The sequence below is a fragment of the Panthera pardus genome, unplaced genomic scaffold (genome assembly GCF_024362965.1).
Source record: "Panthera pardus isolate Hobbes unplaced genomic scaffold, ASM2436296v1 HiC_scaffold_8, whole genome shotgun sequence".
Classification (NCBI taxonomy): Eukaryota; Metazoa; Chordata; class Mammalia; order Carnivora; family Felidae; genus Panthera; species Panthera pardus.
In genome coordinates this window covers 5020513-5039039 of record NW_026527013.1, presented here as the reverse complement: position 1 = coordinate 5039039, position 18527 = coordinate 5020513, and the positions used below count along the sequence as shown (strand labels likewise).

At 52.7% G+C, this 18527-nt stretch overlaps 1 protein-coding gene across 4 annotated transcripts in view; it reads right to left on the bottom strand.

Annotated features, from left to right (window-relative positions):
* The window catches only part of VAV1 (vav guanine nucleotide exchange factor 1), a 46449-nt gene extending 30490 nt beyond the window's left edge, over positions 1 to 15959 (bottom strand). For all 4 annotated transcript variants that reach the window (XM_019439550.2, XM_019439551.2, XM_019439552.2 and 1 more), the window contains exon 1: positions 15657 to 15959. In XM_019439550.2, coding sequence (XP_019295095.2) covers positions 15657 to 15860 — 204 coding nt within the window. In that variant the 5' untranslated portion in view covers positions 15861 to 15959. The remainder of the gene's footprint in view (positions 1 to 15656) is intronic.
* Between the last annotated feature and the right edge of the window lie 2568 nt (positions 15960 to 18527).

Genomic DNA, 18527 nt, shown 5'->3' with positions numbered 1-18527 from the left:
TATTTTCAAATATTGTCACAATCTTCCCAAGACTCCCACCCTACCCAGATGCCAACCACAAGGCCCCACATGACATGCCCCATCCCCTCCCCACCTTCCCCTCCTCCCTCCCTTCTCCTCACTCTCTCTGCTCCAGCCATACAGGCCTCCTTGCTGTCCCTCCAACATGCCGCGCACAGTAGTGCCCCAGGACCTTTGCACAGGCTGTTCCCTCTGATCAGAATGTCCATCTCCAGTTAACACAGTGCCTCCCTTCCTTGTCTCTTTCAGGCCTTTGATGAAATGTCACTTCTCAATGAGACCTTCCCAGTCACTCTACTTAAAACTGCACCCCCCCCCACACACACACACCTAGCACTCTCCGTCTTCTCCTCTGCCTTGTGTTTTTTCTGGGGCACCGTGTATTTCTCTTATTTATTTTGTTATTGTCAGTCTGTCCCCCTTCACACACTAGAACATCCACTAGGAGAGGATTCTCAGTATAGTTTGTTCACTGCTGTGGCCTCAACGCCTAGTACAATGCCTGGTACCCAGGAGATGCTCCACAAAAGTTGGTGAATGCGTGAATCCATATTTTATAGATGGGACACCTGAGCCTCAGTGAGGATGTATCACTTGCCTGAGGCCACACAGGAAGGAATGAAAAGCCAGATACAAGTTCTCGGAGCCCAGAGGCCATGCCCCTAACCACTGTACCACTGCACCTCTTTGAACCACACCAGGCTGCCTCCTGATGCCACAAAAGAGGTTCGGCACATGACAGGAACCACATGTAACACTCTCCTGCCCAGCAGCCTTTGCACGGCGGTAGGCTGACTCCAGACAGGGCTCTCAAGTCACCAGGGGCAACAGAGCACTTGGCCTCATCTGGCCAGAGGGAGGAAGTTCCCTCCTGACCTCAGGGAGATCAGCTGAGCCTTGAGACTTCTTCCCCCCAGTCATGTGACATCTCAAGGGGCGAAAGGGGCTATGACTCATCAGCCCTCCTGGATGGGGTAGGCCCAGCTGAAAAACGGGGGGCTCCCTCAGACAGCAGGAATGACTGAGGTTAGACCACCACAAGGACTTCTCGGTAGCCCAAAGCGTGGGAGAAGGTGACAAAGGACAGGAGGCCTTTTAACCAAAGGTAGGAGGGGCGTGTGAATACATTTCCTCCCCGTTGGTGAGGCGAACCCCTCAGCCCCCCTCCCCCTTCCACCAGAATATCGTAGAGCTGGGCTGGCATCTTGCCCATATGCAAATCAGCACCCAGACACTTCCCCTTTGCCTGCGGGCCCCTCACCACCCCTGCCCGAGACAAAGAAAGAGCCATAGAGAGTTTGGTTAGCTTGCCACCCTCCTCCAGGGAACCAGTGTGCAGGGACGGAGGCCCCATTTGGTGGCTGGGGGCAGGGAGCAGGAGAGGGACCCACAGCTGAGCACAAGTGCAGCAATCCGCTCCCCCACCCCCAGCCCAGCCCAGGGAGCCACCGGAAACAGGAAATGCCTGTTACCAGGGCTTGCTCAGGGAGACAGAGGAAGGGGGGGGGGGGGCCTCCGTGTTCAGCCCTGAAGCCCCTTAATCTTGGGACTGCAAGACTTCATCTTGCAGACCAGAGAGGCTGGGCATGCTGTGCACTCTTTTTGAAGCCTGGAAGCAGGGGTGCAGAGCATCACCTCCTCATCCTGGCCTTCAAAACCTCCCCCCACGCCAGCCTGTCTCTCTTCTCTCTCCTCCCCTCTCACCCCAGTACACACTCAGCTTCTCAGTGCCTGTCAAGGGGGTCAGAGAGACATGGTTCGACTCCCAGCCCGGCGGCCGCCCGCTGAAGAAACTTGGGTGGGTCACTGCACCAACTTGGGGGGGGGGGGTCCTCATCTTCACTCTGGGCATGAAAATACCAACTGAATCTCCACTCCAGCACCTGGCCCAACAGCCAGGCTCATTCATTCATTCATTCATTCAGCAAGCATGTATTGAGTGCCTACTGTGTGCCAAGGCCTGGGACCCGGTGGTGGCCAACACAGACAGAACCCCGTCTCTACAGAGCTTACAGTCTAGTGGGGAGACAGACACTGAACAGACAGCGACATGAGACCGTTACAGCAGTGGTGAGTGAGCACGGGAACCAGCACAGGGAGCCACGGGAGGGATCTGGTGAAATGGCAGAGGTGACTGATAAAGCCAAGGACCGAGGGGTGGCGAAGAGGGAGGAGCAGCGCTCCAGGCGACCCTCACACCCCGGGGGCTGGGATGTCAAACGGAACCACCAAGTTGGAAGGATGGCTTGGCAGTTTCTTAAAAGGTTAGACATTGCACCTACCACGCGATGCATTCTCCCCACCCCCACGGCGTTTACACAGAGAAATGAAAGCAAACGTTCACAGCAACCATACCAGTGGCAGCCAAAACATGGCCACCCAAAGTGTCCATCGACGGGAGAAAGGATTAGCAAAGTGGGGGGGGGGGCGTCTGTGCGTGGGAATACTACTCAGGAATAAGGCAGGAAGGACTGATGCACACGGCACTGCAATAAATCGCAAAAGAAGGTGCCGAGTGAAAGAAGCAGACTACCACCCCCCCAACCCCCGCCCCCGCCCCGGGTGGCTCAGCCAGTGAAGTCTCCGACTCTTGATTTCTGCTCAGGTCAGGATCTCACGGTTTGTGAGTTCGAGCCCCACGTCAGGCTCCACACTAACAGCATGGAACGTGCTTGGGATCCTCTCTCTCCCTCTCCCCGCCCCTTGCCTGCTCATGCTCTCTCTCTCTCCTTCTAAATAAATATATAAACTACATTTAATTTATAGAATTTATAAAATATATAAAATAATATATAAATATATTTAAAAAAAAGAAGTAAACTAAAAGGGTACATAACATATGATCAGATGATGTCACATGAGAGAACACTCTAATTTTGCAACCACCCCTTCATTGATTCAACAAATATTTATTGGGCATCACCTAGGCCCCAGGTACTGATTCCGGTGCTGGGGATACAGCTGTGAACAAAAGGGATACACACCCCTGCCTGTGCGAGGCTGACGCTCTGGTAGAAGGAGACACACAACCAAAGTGTTACACGAATACGTATGTGGAGGGGGGGAGGTATTAAGGAAGAAAACTAAGTGGGATTAAACGGATGGAAAATGCCAGGAGGGGGTGCAGTTTTAAATAAGGAGGTCTGGGAGGCTTCACTGAGAATGTGATGTCGGTGCAAAGCCTTGAAGGATGGAATGATCCAGGTGGGTGCCTGCCTGCGGAGGGACAAGCCAGGACAAAAGCCCTGAGGCAGGAGGCTGCCTGGTGCATAGGAAGAAGAGGTCAGAGGCCACTATGGCTGGAGCAGAATGAGAAAGGGGGAGTGGGAGGGAGTGAACAAAGGGCAGTATCAGGTGCTGATCTGCCAAAACTGGAGAGCAATACTGTGCCATCAAAATGGGGCGGGTGCTTGTCCCCCAAGCACCCCACCCTTTGGCCATATCTCAGAGTCCTTGAGAGGGAAGCACAAATGATTGATGCCTTTCCCCCAATTCCCCCAGTCCCATGCCCCAACACAGAGCACACTGAAGGGAACAGCCGCACATCTCTTGGGGTGCTGGATGCTGTACTCAGGTGGGGATCATTCCGAGCCCCCAGGACAAACAGGCACAAGACAGACAACCCCAGGTGGATTTCTGGAAACATACTATCCACTGAGCAGCCATGAAGGGGCTGTGGTGTTCCACCAGGACTGGAGGTGACTTGGAGGAAGCCGGGGACATAATGACGGCAGGAAGATCTCTGATGGGTTGTCTAGAGGAAGGCTGATGAGCTGTGTGCTGGTGGAGAATCCTAAGAAAGGAGATCTGGGTTTGATCTAAGATTGAGCTGAACTCCAAAACCACCAGAGCCATTAGAGCTAAAAAGGACCGGGCCTTGCAAATTAAAACCGCTGCATTTCGTCTGTTCTCAGGCAAAGAGCAGTAGCAGCTGCTCCCGTTGAGATAATACACTGAGCTCAAAGAGGCAGTCACTATGAGGACCGTTGGCCTGCTTGCTCTCAGAGCCATTCCCTGTCTGCCATTTGCTCTACTCTGTAGCAAAGGGAACTACATTTCCCAGGCTCCTTTGCACCCTGGCTTCCAGGTAGGCTTAGCCAATGGGATGCCCAGGCAGGAAATCAGAGGGCGGGAGAAAGAGAAACCAGGGTATTTCTCCCTCTCTTGCTGTGCCTCTTCACAGCAACAAATATGTCTCCTTCCTGGTCTGAGCTCCCTGATGATAATGGCTCTTGAGCAACGTCCTGGATCCCCTGCATGGTTCTGGCCTCTGGATCCTAGTCACGTCACCTCTTCTACTGTTTCTCTAGCCTAGTGGCCACTCTCTGTGTTGCCTCAGTATTCCCCATCTGTCTGCTCAGCTCCCCCATCATCCATGAGCCATTCCCTGAATTAAATCCTCTCTGAAAGATCTAAGATGATTTCAGCTTTCCTGGCTAAACCCTGACTGAGAAAACCAGAAATTTGAAGCCAAGACTATCTTCTAAGGGTCATATGTCCCTTCAGAGAGGCAATATTCATATAGTGCTTATGGTGGTCACAGGTTTGGGGTTTCAAATCCCAACATAGCTACTTGTTAACTTGGGCGACTCACTTAAACTTTCCATGTTTCCATTTCCTCATCTGTGAGACTAGGGTTAATAATCAGTAACAGATTGTGCTTTCCCAAGATGGCCACAAACATATCACCCATGCAGCAAGCTCTTCTCAGTGTGGTTTGTCACACCACCCTCAGGGGGTGGAGTCTGATTCCCCTGCCCTGGAATCCAGGCCGGTTTTGGTGACTGCAGCAAAGCGACACTACGTGGTGTCCAAGTAGGTCAGCGGCTTCCACCTTGTGAAACACTTGGTCTCTCCGCACTCCTTCTCAAAACCCAGTCACCATGTTGTGAGGGAGCCCAAGCCACACAGAGAGCCCGCATGCCAGTGCTCCAGTCACCAGCCCCAGCTGAGCTCAGCCTTGAGTCACCCCAGCCCAGACTGGGAGCGAAGGGTACTCCAGCTGATTGCAGCCCTCAGACATTCAAGGCTTCTCATCGTGGGGCTGACAAACCATCATCGCCACACTCCATTTGAATTCCTGACTCACAGAATCTGTGAGAATTCTAAAATAGTTGTTCTACGTCATCAAGTTTGGGGTGCTCTGATTCACAGAAGAGGTAACCTGAACGTAATGGCACCTACTCCATGGATTTGCTGTGAAAACCAAAGGAGGTAATAAGTTTTACGTACTTTGGACAACACTTGCACATAGTAAGGGCTCCATACATCGGACCTGTTTCTATTGTTGTTATTTATTATACTTTCCAACACTATTCCCATCCACTTCAGTAAAACTGTTCTTTTCCAAGTACCAACACCTCACTGTACTCAGGTGGGGATCATTCTGAGTACACTTTCCTCTTTTGGCCTCTGGATACTACATCCTTCTGGCTTTCCTCCCTCCTGAGTCACTGGCTCTCTTCTGACTCCTTGGCTGCTTCTTCCTCCTCTCCCTGACCTCTCCATGCTGCTGCACCCTGGGACTCAGACCCCTTTCCTTCTCTCTCTCTCTCTCCCTCCCCCCTCCCTCTCCAGATGATCTCATCCACCCGAATGAGTTTGTTTACCAATCACAATAGGTTCTGCTTGCGGCATGTGACGACTTCACAACCATTATGCTCACTTAATTCTTGTGACAGACCTATAAGGCATGGGCTATTGTGACCCCCATTTGAAAAGTGGGGAGACTGAGTCATGGAAAGTTTCAGTAAGTCATCCAAGATCCCACAGTCAGGACTGGAACTCAGACCCCCATGCAGCTAGAGTCCTTGCCCCTGGGATTATAGGACAGTTAGGATATCAGCAGCACCCTTGTTCTTTACCCACTAGATGCCAGGAGCACACAACTCCCTCCAGTAGTGACAACCAAAAATATCTTCAGGCATTGCCAAATGTCCCCTGGGAGGACAGAGCTACTCCCCACCGCACTAACCATTAGGCTATGCCGCCTTCCTTCTCCATGGTAACTCAGCCCCATCAGAACTCCTCAAAACCTGGCTCTCCCCAGCCTTCCCATCTTAGCAGACAATGTCCCCATTTGGGCAGGTTCCTAAGTTATAAGCTTAGACAATATCTTGCCTCCTTTCGTTCACTTCTACGCCTCCCCCATCTGGACCATCAGAAACTCTGATTGGCACAACCACCAAAATGGGAGCCCATCCATTAGTCCCAAGTCCTAGTCCATGGCACCATCACATCCCTGTGGGACACCTCCATCGACTCCCTCTGCCCATGTCCCCTCACTTCCATTTCTATCACCCTTACAGCCTGGTCCCCCCCAGAGCAGCTAGTAGGACCCCTTTAACCTACCAGTCTGCTTAAACCCTCCAAGGACTTCCCATCACGTTTAATTTTGCACACGTACCCACAGCCAGGCCAGTGAAGTGCCTTCCTCCCAAATCTTATTCCCAGCTCTCTCCCTTCATCGTTCACCTTCCTTCAGACCCTCCTCACAACAGGGCCTTTGCACAGCATTTGCCCCCCCACCCCCATTCTTCCCAGAACTAGCTCCTTATCCTACAGCTTTCAGCTTGTCTTGACCACCCTCCAGAAGCATGACCCTTTCCTCTTCTCCAACTTGACCCCTGGCCTATTTTGTCTGCAGCCGTTATTGTAATATTTTGTTGATTTTCTTGTTTACTGTCTATAGTGGGTTGAATGCCGGCCCTCCCCAAAAGATGTGACATCAGATGCGTAGAACCTATGAATGTGACATCATTCAGGAAAAAAAAAAAATAATAAAAGGACTTTTCAAGATGTAGTTAAGGATCTTGAGATCATGAGGTCATCCTGGATTACTGGGGAGGGGGGCACTAAATCCTTCAACAAGTGTCCATACACAAGATACACAGAGGAGACCCACAGATACACAGATGCAGGGGAGACAACCTTGTGAAGACAGAGTGACACAGCCAGGAGCCAAGCAACGCCTGGAGCCACCAGAAGCTGGAAGAGGCAAGGAACTGTTTGCCCGCAAGAGGCTCCAGAAGGAGCTTGACCCTGCCCACACCTTGATTTCAGACCTCTAATCTCCAGAACCATGAGACAATATGTTTCTGTTATTTTAAGCCACCCAGTTTGCGATCCTTTATTAGGGCAGCCACAGGAAACAAGTACACTACCCTTCTCCCCCACAAGGCCATGAACGCCGGAGAGCAGTGAGTGTATCTGTTGTGTCCCGTCCCATAAGCCCTGCACTCAGCACAGCGCCTGTGGCTGATACTAAAATAAATGATTATTCTAACTCAAAGAAGCTCACAATCTCTTCTTTACTGTCCTCAGACAGTAATTGTTCATGCACGTCTCTTTGGACCCTCCCCAAGACACGAAGCTCACTCCCTCCAAAACAGAGTTTCTGTTTTGGACACTTTGACTGCAGACACTTTGTTGTCACAACTGCAGGGGAGAGGGTGCTACATGGGGTGGGTGGAGGTCAGGGATGCTTCCAAAAATCCTGCAATGCACAAGGCAGCCCTCAGGACAGAGAAAGATGCAGCTTCCAATGTCAACGGTGAAGATCTGTGCTGAAGTTAGTACTTGAAGCCAATATAAACGTGGGGGGCCTCCTGACATCTACCCCCCCCACCTTCTTCTGCCAGCAGACCCTCAGTGTCCCCTATGGAACCATGCCCCCTCCTCCTAATCTTGCTCCTTTGGGTGGGGACCCCTCCTCCCCAGCTGCTGGAATGGGTGTGTGACTCCAACCCAGCCAATCAGAACACTGTATTCCACCAACCGCAACAATTGGTTTGGAACAGACACGTGACACACACACCCCCGCCCCCGCAAAGAAATCCCGTCCAATGAAGCATAGACTGGGCTTGAGTGCCCATTTTCCACTGCACACAGAACTGCAGGCAATACGCTTGGAGCGGCTGGGCATCCTTGCCCACCACGATGAGGGGAAAGAATGGCCGAGAATGCAGGAAAACACTCACAAGACAGCAGAGCCAAGAGATGGGGGCGGGGAGGGGTTCCTGAGACTGTCAGAGCCTCTGGATCCAGCTGGACCTGAAGACGTTTTCTCCCAAGCTTTTCACTTATGGGAGCTAATAAATCCGATTTTTTACTAAGCCAGTTTCAGTGGGGTTTTCTGTCACAAGGTCTAAAACTCTTGGTGAAAATTTCTGCAGACTGAGCTCAGAATTTCCTCAAATTTCAAACTTCTCTGACTGAACATCCCTTATTTCTTCCCCAGGGGACCTGACCCCCAAGTTCCTCCTAAAGTCCAGGTCTCAGAACACCATCCCTGCTATCAAAGGGCGACAGTTCATCTCTGCATTGTGGTGAGGTCTTTAGGAGCTCAGCTATGCCCACCCAACACAACCTCAGGTTCTGCCCACTTCCTGGCCATTAGTGTTAACAAGGGAGACAAACAGAACTTATTTTGGCTCCTCAAATATGCCCCAACCTCCCACACTCGATCGGCATGTCTCCTCCTCCAGGAGGCCTACCCTGATTGCTTCTGGGGGTCTCCTCCTCTCTGCGCCCACAATGCCCTGGGCTCCACCCACCCATCATGGACTGTGCTCCGCTCCTTTGTAACCGCCCATTTCCTGGTCTACTTCAAAGAGCTGCATGAGGGTCTGTGTCTCGTTCATCATGGAATTCTCTATCATCCTGCACATGGCCTAATAAAAGGAAATGTCTATGACATGGGTGGTGTCATTATTGTTATCACTAGCATCATCATCATTTTTCCCATTTTATAGATGAGAAAACCAAAGGCAGAAGAGGCCTTGACACTTGCCCAAAGTCACATAACTAGGAACGAGTAGAAGCTGGACTGATCCCAAGCAATCCATTCTTAACCACTGCTAAACCACTACCACTAACCAATAATAAGTAAGCACTCAACAAATATCCATTATATCAGGGAGCAATTGGAAAACTCTGTAAAGAGACAGATGGTAAATTTTTTTTTTGGCTTCGTGTCTTTGTCATGACTAGTCATATCATGAAATCAGCCCCAGACAAAACGTCCATAGATGTGTGATTTGTTGTGTCAATTAAATTTTGTTTCTGAAATGAGGCAGCCACCTGATAAGTGATAGTTTGCTGTTCCTGTATGAAAGGGACAATGAATAGATGAATGAAGTGAATAGTCAGTAAATATTTATTGAGCACCTACTATGTGCCAGGTGCTGTTCTAGGCACAGGGACACAGCTGTGAACCAAACAGACAAAAAGCCTTTCCCTGACATCCAGTGGGGGGAAGTGGATAATAAACAAACAAATAAAATCTATGTAAGTCAGAGGGCGGTAAGTGCTACGGAAAAAAATAAAACAAGAGAGAGAACAGACATGCAAAGGCCCTGAGACTGGATGGGGCTTGGTGGGTTCTGGGAACAGCAAGGAGGCTCTTGTGGCTGGAATAGAGTGAGGAAAGAAAGTCCTGAAGGGTGACATTTCCCAGTACTAGACCCAGAAGGAGGTCAGTACACAGAATAAAACGTTAGAAGAGAAGGCACAATACCAAATGTTGACGCTCCCAGACTTCCAGCCCCATCAGCCGTAGTAGATATTTTCAGATAAGATCTTCTGGTCAACCCAACCCAACCTACTTTGCTGCAATTTTCTCCCACCCAGGCTTTCCCATCCCTAGCTGGATCCCTCCCCTGTGGCTTTGGTTCAGGCCCTCCTTATTCCTTTTCCCACCATGGACTCCTCCAAGCCAACCCCTCCAGACCTGCATCTCTGAAGGCAGCGAGGCATCACTCCGGGGTTCTACGACATTGACTTTTCTATGTCCACCCAACCCATTTCCTATCCTCCCTGGCTCCCAGCCAGGCCATTTTCAGCCTCTCTTGCAGTTGGAGGGGGCCATGTGATGGAGTTCTGGCCAATGGAACAAGAATGGAGGCGACAGCACCACTTCTGGGCCTGGCCCATGACGGCCTCTCATGGGTTCCCTCCTCACACTCCTCCCCCCTACCTTCTGGGATAGAGACGGCTCCAAGGGCTTCAGGGAGAGAAGGGCCATGGGATGGGGAGAGCCCAGGTGCTACAGGGACTTTGTAAAGAAGAGCCACCCTCTTAAGCTCCCAGTTGACCCAAACTGGATTGTGATGTCAGCAAGAAGTAAACTCTTATTGCCACCGAAGTGAACAGTTTGTTACAGCAGCTAACATCACACACGCTGACTTACGCCACATCGTACAGCCAACTCAGACTGACTGAAATCAAATTAACCAAAAGCGTGCCTCCACCATTTTAGCATTTGCTAAATTCAGCACATCAATCACATTAATAAGGAATTTAACTTAACCTATCACATTTAAGGCTCACCCAAGCCTTAAAGGTGCTATTCACATCCCACTTTATAGATAAGACAACAGACAACCTCAGACAGGTTAAGCAACATTTTTTTTTTCCTTCAAGATCACAAAGGTAGTAAGTACCTGACTTGAAATTCAAGCCAGCTTAATATGTAAAGAGTTTCTAAAAATCAATAAGAAAAAAAGGGAAACAGTCCCAGAAGGAAAAAAAAAAAAATGATGGGCAAATGAAATGAACAGATATTACTTTGCCGAGAGAAAAGAGAAATAGCTCTTAGACAAAGGAAGAGGTTCAACCTCACTCAGAATAAGAGAAATGTGAATTGATCTATAGTGAGCTTTATCACCCATTAAGTTGGCAAAGCTCCAAAAGCTTAACAAGAGAACAGTCTGTGGCAAGATGAAGGACAGTAAGCACTCTTATGCTTTGCTAGTGGTAATGTAATTAGAACATTAGAACAGTCCACAGGGGAACAATCCCATATGGAGAACAGCTTGGCCATATGTGCCAGAAACACTAAGGCTCACACACGTTGGGCCGGCAAGTCCTTCTGAGAACGTATGCCATGAATGTACGTGCTCATGTGTATGGCAGCAATAGTAAGATTTCTACGTAGCCAGGGACTTTTGTACGTTCTTTAGAGTAATCCATTACCTGTCACAACGATGCTTAAAGATAGGGATTTATTATCCCCATTTTACAGATGAGGAAACTGAGGCACGGACAGGTTAGGTAACATGCCCAAGGTCACAGGGTGGAGTCTGCAAAAAGCGATTCGTGGACAAGGTTAATGGCTGCAGTAAATGTATCATAACAAAAGCCCGGTACCATCCAAGTGGCCACTGAGAGAAAGGATGATCAAATAAATGATCACCCAGCTGAGCAGTGGGACAGAGGCATTTTAGGGCGACTGCGGACAGCAAGAACCCCAGGACCGGGCTGCCCACGGTTCCAGTCCCCAAGTCTGCCGCTTCCAAGCTGGGTGCCCTGCAGCAGGTTACTCAACATCTCTGTGCCTCCATCACTCATGTGAAAAATGAGGATAGTTACACCTAATAGGGTGTTGTGAGAATTAAACAAATGTAAAAACTGCTTAGAACAGGGATCTGCAAACTGTTTCTACAAAGTTCTGTATAGTAAATATTTCCAGCTCCACAGGGAGGACAGTCTCTGGGGCGACTGCTCAACTCCATAGCTGCAGCTGGAAAGCAGCCATAGACGATATATACACGCATCAGTGGGGATGGCTGCGTGCCAGTAAAACTTTATTTATAAAAACATGCTGTGGTCCAGATTCCGCTGTTGGACTATAGTTTGCTGGCCCCTGGTTTGGACTAATGCTTGGCACAGAGTTAGCGCAACAGAAGTAATTTGTTTAACAAATGGATTATCCGGCATATCATACAGTCATTTTTTTTTTTTTTTTTGAATGAGGACACTCTCTCTATATTGATTTGGAAAGATTCCCAAGACGATATAAAGGAACCAGTTGTATGTACCATCTTTCAAGTTAAGGGAGCAGGGTAGGAAATAAGAACCTACATTTCTAGTTGCCCATGTTTGCAATAAAGAAATTCTGGAAGGATATACAGTCAACTTAAAAAAGAAAAAAGTTACTTATGAGGAAAGGAAGGAGCTGGGTATCTGAGGGACAGGACTAGAAGTTAAACTTTTCCCTGTGCACCTTTTTATGTGTTTTAATATTTGAACCATATGAATGTATTATTTAACTAAATATTTTAAAGACTTTTGCAGGCTCTCTGTCCCCTAGCATAGGATTTCTCAACCTTGGTACTATTTTCAATTGGTTTTTCGTTTGAGAGAGAGAGAGAGAGAGAGAGAGGGGGGGGGGGGAAACGAGCAGAAGAGGGGCAGAGGGGGAGAGAGAAAAAGAAAGAGAGAGAGAATCTCAAGCAGGCTCCACACTGAGTGGACGCGGGGCTCGATCCCACAACCCTGGAATCATGACCTGAGCCGAAATCGAAAGTCGGATGCTCAACCGACTGAGCCACCCAGGCGCCCCTCAACCTCAGCACTATTGATGTTTGGGGAGATCATTCTCTGCTGTGTAGGATACTGAGCGGCATCCCTGATACCTACCCACATTTCAGTAGCATCTCCCAGATATGATGGGGCCAAAAACGTGTCTAGACATTGCCAAATGCCCCGGGGGGGCAAAATCACTCCAGCTGAGAAATACTACCCCAACCCAAGTTCCTGCTTGCCATTATGCTACCCACCCTCCTGCTACCCCCCGTCCTTCCTAAACAGACAGTTTATCAGGCGTTTTCAGGTGTCACAGACTGTGCTAAGCAGTGCTGACATAGTACAACCATCCTCCCAATAAAGGTGCCATTTGTACCCATGTTTCACAGATGGGGAAACTGAGGCTCAGAGAGGTGAAGCCAGGAAGTGGTGCATCAGAATTTGAACTCTGGCCCCTCAGAGCCACCTCCCTCGAGCTGAGGCCCTGTTCTAACTCTCCTGCCCTCTCCACTGCCTTGCCAGTGACCGGGGCATTCACAGGCTGGGGACCTTGACATCATCCAGGGCCCAGCACCTGTCCCTGCCAGGTCTAATCAGCTCCCGTGCCCTGGCGGGTCTTTCCCACAATGACTGTCACTTTCATCCCTCCCTCCCCACTCCCTTGGCCTTACACTTTCATCTCTGCCACCCAGACTCCCAGAGGAAGGAGCTGAGTTAGGCTGTCTGCGGCTCAGTGTGCCATCTATGAGGATATGATCCTGTCTCGGCCTCAGATCTCAGAGGAACCATCCAGCTTAGAGACTCCCCCTGGTCCGACCTCAGTCATGAACCACTCCCACCAGACTCTGTGGGCACCCACAAGCTCTCACCTCAGGGCCTTTGCACTGGCCGCACCCCTGCCAGGAGCACTGTATTCACAGCAATTCCCTGAATTCACAAGGCTCATTCCCTCACTTTCCCCAGGGCTCTGCTCAAATGTCACCTTACCAGCGAGGCCTCCGGGACCCCCTATTCAAAAGCATGACCCGCACACTCCCACGCTCCCTCCCCTGCTTTGTTTTGTCCCTCCCCTCCCCACAAGTTAGACATTGTCGGTCTCGCCCACTGCAATTCGGGCTCCTCAGCAACAGGGCTCTGTGTGTGTGTCTCAGCACCAAGAAGAGGCCTGACACACATTGTAACTGGTGATGAGTGAATGCCCTCTGCCAGCCCTCTTCCCTGGAAACAACCGAGAAAAAGCAGAGTAACTGTGAAGAGGAAAAGAGAGAAACAGAGAAGTATCCAAATTCCAGCCAGCCGCTCAGCCCAGGAGCATCCCCACCCCTCCCCGTTTCTCCCTCTGCCCTTCGCCCTTCTGTATCCCAAATGCCACTGCCACATCCCACAGGCAGTCCACATCCCCAGCTTATATCAGTTGACAGACGGGGCCCTGCTCTATTCATGTGGCACCTCACCTCCCTCCACCTTACTGGAGCCACCTTTTAGCTTCCTGCACACATCCCTGCTAGGAACAGCGCACAGGGCTGAGCTTCGAGGGGAGACGAGACGAGCAGGGGGCAGGAAGGCACAGAGCTCCAGATGGGGAGGATTGGGGGACCCCCTTGTGCAGCCTGGGGCCTGACACAGCTGGGCACAGGAAGCCAGAGCAATGAGAGAACTCCTACTCATGCTGCAAAACATCACACAAATGTCCCCTCTTGTATAAAGCCTGACATCACCAGGCAATGTCTTGCCTTTGCCTCAAGGGCCCCCAGCCCAGAGGTTTCTCCCTCTGTCCCAGTCCTGACAACACAGGGCTAGGGGTGTCTGTGTCTCCCAGCCTGGGAGCACCCGGAAGGCCACGCCTGGGTCCTCCGCACGGCCCGGCACAAAGACAGAAGCTGTATCCCTGCAGCCCCCCTCAGCCTCCCTCCTAGAGAGTAACTCCACGTCCCCGTGCCCTTCCTTGGGGAACCAGCTGTAGGCAAGATGCAGGCAGGGGTGGAAGTTCATCCTCAAGTCTACCGACTTCCTGATTAGCTGTTGTTAGAGCCTCACTGGGGACCCTGACTGCCTGCCAGCCTGGGGCCAGAAGGGACGTTTGGCTGGAAGCTGGGAGGTAAGCAAATGTAGGCAAATCTGGGATGGCCTGTGGCCAGAGGGGCTGGGCCTCAGGAGTTCCCTCACCCTTACAGGAAGCCCTGCCTAGGCTAAGGAGGGTGGGCCACCCACCTCTCCCACCCCATGGCCCTGTCCCTGGGGAATGCCCCCAGGGACCCGCCCCTCCTCCCCCGCCATGGGCCCACTACCCTAGCATCTGCACATGGCCTCTCGGACCAGAGAAAAGGCCCCAGAACAATGAAACAATGCACAGATCCCGGCACAAAGCTTTCATTCCAGAGTGGAGCCTGAGGGCCAGAGGCCAGGGTCCCCTCAGACTCCCAGGGCAGGTGAGGCAACCAGAGCCCCCAGACCCCAGCACGCACGGCCTCCACCCCGCACCCAGGAGACCACAGCGGCCCAGAGAAGGTGCTACAGACAGTGGCCCCAGTCACGTTATCTCCTCCACCCCCACCACATTCAAATAGGGATTTGAATATGTTTCCTGAGCCTGGCAGGGCCAGCTCAGTCCATCCACCCTCCCCGGACCTGGGCCCTTGCAGAAAGCCCTACAGAGAAAGGGCAGCTGTTTCTAGGCTCCAAAACCCCAGGATCCACTCTCGGGCTCAGGACCAGGGGCTTTTCTCAATGCCACCTAGGGATGGAGAGAGCTAGGAAGACCAGAGCCCAGGGGCCCACAGCCCCCCACCCACCCCATGCGCCCCAAACGCCCCAGGCCCAGGCAGGAAGCGAAGGGGAAGAAGATGTGAGGGGAAGGAAGGGGCCCAGGCCCGGGAGGAGGAGACACATGTGGGGGAAGAAGTTGGTGGAGGCCCCTCCCCCATAGGCAGAAGTGGGGGGGATGTCAAAGGAGGCCAAAACCTCAGGCACCCCATTGGACACCTGGGGGTTCCCAGGTGTCCCTCGATAACCCCCACACAGCCCCACCTGGGGCTTGAACCTCAGTGGACTCAGTCCGGGACCCGAGAGCATTAACCCCGAGTTTGCTAGTTCTCAGCCTGGACGTGCACTAACTCAGAGCCTGTTAACCCACTCCTGTTAACCTTGGGTGAAATACCCCAGAATCTCAGAGTTTACCGCCCCCTCCAGCCGCCCCCCATCCTCCCCTCCACGCCAGCCCCAGAGCTGGGAGTATATTCCCTTCCACATCACAAGCCCAGAGTTTCAGTGCCTTACCCCTCCCGGTGCCAGCCCAGGGTGCACCCCCCCACTCCCAGCCCTTGGCTCACCTGAGACATCTGGGGGCGCAGGTTGACCTCACGCAGGTTGATGGCGTGGGGCAGCAGGTTGTTGAGCAGCTGGCACAGAAGGACGCCATCCCGCAGGGCCTGTGCCAGCTCGCACACCTGGGCCCCATCCCAGGTCACACGGTGGCTGGGGGGCAGCACCCGGCACTGGATCAGCCAGTGGGTGCACTGGCGCCACAGCTCCATGGTTGCTGCCTCGCCGGGCGGCCCGCGCCCTCGCGGCCTCCACCGCCTGCCTGCCTGCCTATGCTAGCCGGCTACCACTTCCTCTTTGCCTGTAACTGTCGCCCCGGAGGGGGTAGAGGAGGAGGAGCCATGGGGGGGGGGGCGGGGCGGGGAGAGGCGGGAGCATCAGCAGTCCGGCCTCCCCTGTACAGGACTCTTTTCCCGCTCAACACAGCGCACCTAGGAGTGGGGGGCTGCTGCTGGAGCTCCTGAGGCCGGATGCCTTCCGCCACATCCAACCCACGAGCAGTAACCCCCCCCGGGGCAAAATACTCAAAATCTGCTCTCTTCTGAACCCTCTCTCTTCTGCCTCCACTCTGGCTTGGCCCCCCAACATCCTAGCTTGAATCAACACATTCCCCCTCCACCCTGGTCCCCAGGCTCCCCACCTTGCCCCCCCCCCCCCCCACAGTCTATCCTCCCCACAGAGGAGCACACCTGTGAGCACCCGGGTCAAGTCGTGATGCCCCCTTCTGACAGCCCACCTCCCTGCAGCCAACGAGGCCCCACATGACACATCCCTGTACCCCTCCTTGCCCTCATGTCTCCCACTCACCACTTTCCCTCAGTCAGCCTGCCCCGGCCACGCAGGCCTCCTCACTGTTTCTCCAACACTTCAGGCCACCGCAGAATTTTGCCTCCAAATCCTGCCACAGGCCCTTTGCACATGCTGCTCCCCCTGCCTTAGGCAAGCAACTTCATGGCTAGCTCCCCGGCCCCAGCAGTTCTTTACTCCATGTCACCCTCTTAGGAAATCTTCCCAAATCTCTCCATTTTAAATCACAGCCTTTCTTTCCCACTTCCCCGCGTTAAGCCCTGACAACCATCCGACAAACCTGACATTTTATGCATTTGTTTCTTTGTTGTCTATTTAGAAATGTGTCTCATTTGTTCCCAGCACCTGGCACATATATACGCGCTATAAAACTTTCTTGAATGAATAAATAAATGGTCGGAAGCTTTTTTTTTTTTTTTTTTTTTTGGCTCCACCTCTGACGTTTATCCCAAGCTCATCCATATACTGCCATGGCCCTGGCCCCCACCGTCTTTTTCCTTGTAGACATCGATGGTGTTGTTCGTTAGTCTATTCGTTAAGCAAACACTTACCATCTTCGTAGCCCTTATCTCTACCTGAAAACATCTCGTCTACAAGGTCTCTCTCTCTCCACCTCCACCCCACTAAGCTGAGTAGACTCGACTCCCCTCTCCCGCCCATCTCACAGGCACGCCCCTCAGATTTTCTTTTTTTTAATTCTTCCAACCACTAGGGGGCGCTAGACTCCCACACTGGACAACCCCCCCCCCCCCCGCCCCCCCGCCCCGCTCTACTCTCTGCACCGAAACTAGGCGGGAGGGGGTCAAGGAAAAAAAAACGCTCCCCTCAGCTCCTCCTCCGCAGCCTCGAGTCTCTTCCACATTTCGCGGAGGGGGAAGCCAAGCCTGGAAATCACCAGCTTTGCGATCCCGCAGGCACCGAAACTTTTCATCCCCAAGCGTCCTTGGCGCTCTACGACTCAATTTCCTCATCTGTAAAATGGGTGATGGTAACCTTCACCGTTTAGAATTTATGGTACGGATCAGAGGTGGTGGGGCTGGGCTGCACGGATGAAAGCGAGGAGGACAGGATGGCGCTCCAGGGCTCGGGGTACGAATCCCACCTCCGCCACTCACAAGCCGGGTCGACCTGGGCAAACGGCTTGGCTGCCTCGCGCCTCAGTTTCTGCATCTGGAAAATGGGGGTGATGAAAATTAGTACCTCCTTCACTGACAGGTCTATGTGAAAATTAAATGCGTTGAAGCAGGTCAGACGAGCAGAAGAGCCCTGGCATACAGTAAGCGCTCAGTAAGTGTAGTTGCGGCCAGTGCTTCCAAAACTGCTATTATTGTGAGCGCTCAATAAACGTGGCTAGAGCGTCCTTCCTCTTGTTCCAAATCTTTCCGCGCTTGCTCCAAGCATCACGATGGAAGCCCCCCTCCCACCTCCTTCCTCCCACCAGGGAAACCACCTGAATGTCTCCCCCCCAGAAGCCCCCAGAGTCGAGCTCCTCTCCCCTCGTGCTGTTACTGGTGGAGGCTGTCGTGTTTTCCCGCATCTGTCTCCACAAAACCCGACACCCACTGGAGTTCCCTTCCGGGAAACCCAGGGGGACGGTCTGGAGGAAGCGCACCTCTCTCTACGTCACAGCAGCCGTCGCCCCCGCGCTTAGAGTGAGCCCGTAAAGGGCCGGCCTGTCCCCGCGCGGGCCCGTGGGAGGCGAGGAGAGAGACACCCCTTACCACGTCCCTAGGGGTCAGGGATACTTGGGACCAGCCTTGCGGGGAAGAGAGGAGCGGAGCTCTAAGGGGCGGGACTGAGAGAGGGAAAAAGAGCGTGTGGGCGTGGCCAGCTCTTGGGGGCGGAGCGACGCCCCAGGGGGCGGGGCCCCCTGGAAGCGGTGGACGGCGTTCCCAAGGGGGCGTGGTTTATGGGAGCAAGGTTCTCTCCGAAGGGGGAGTGGTTAGCGCCAAGAACGCCTCTGAAGGGGTGGGACGGGGCGCGGGGGCGGGGCCAGAGCCTGGAAGGCTACCGTTGGAGGCGGGGTCCTCGGGGGCGGGGCCAGGTGAATGGGCTCGGTTCCCGCCGGGCGC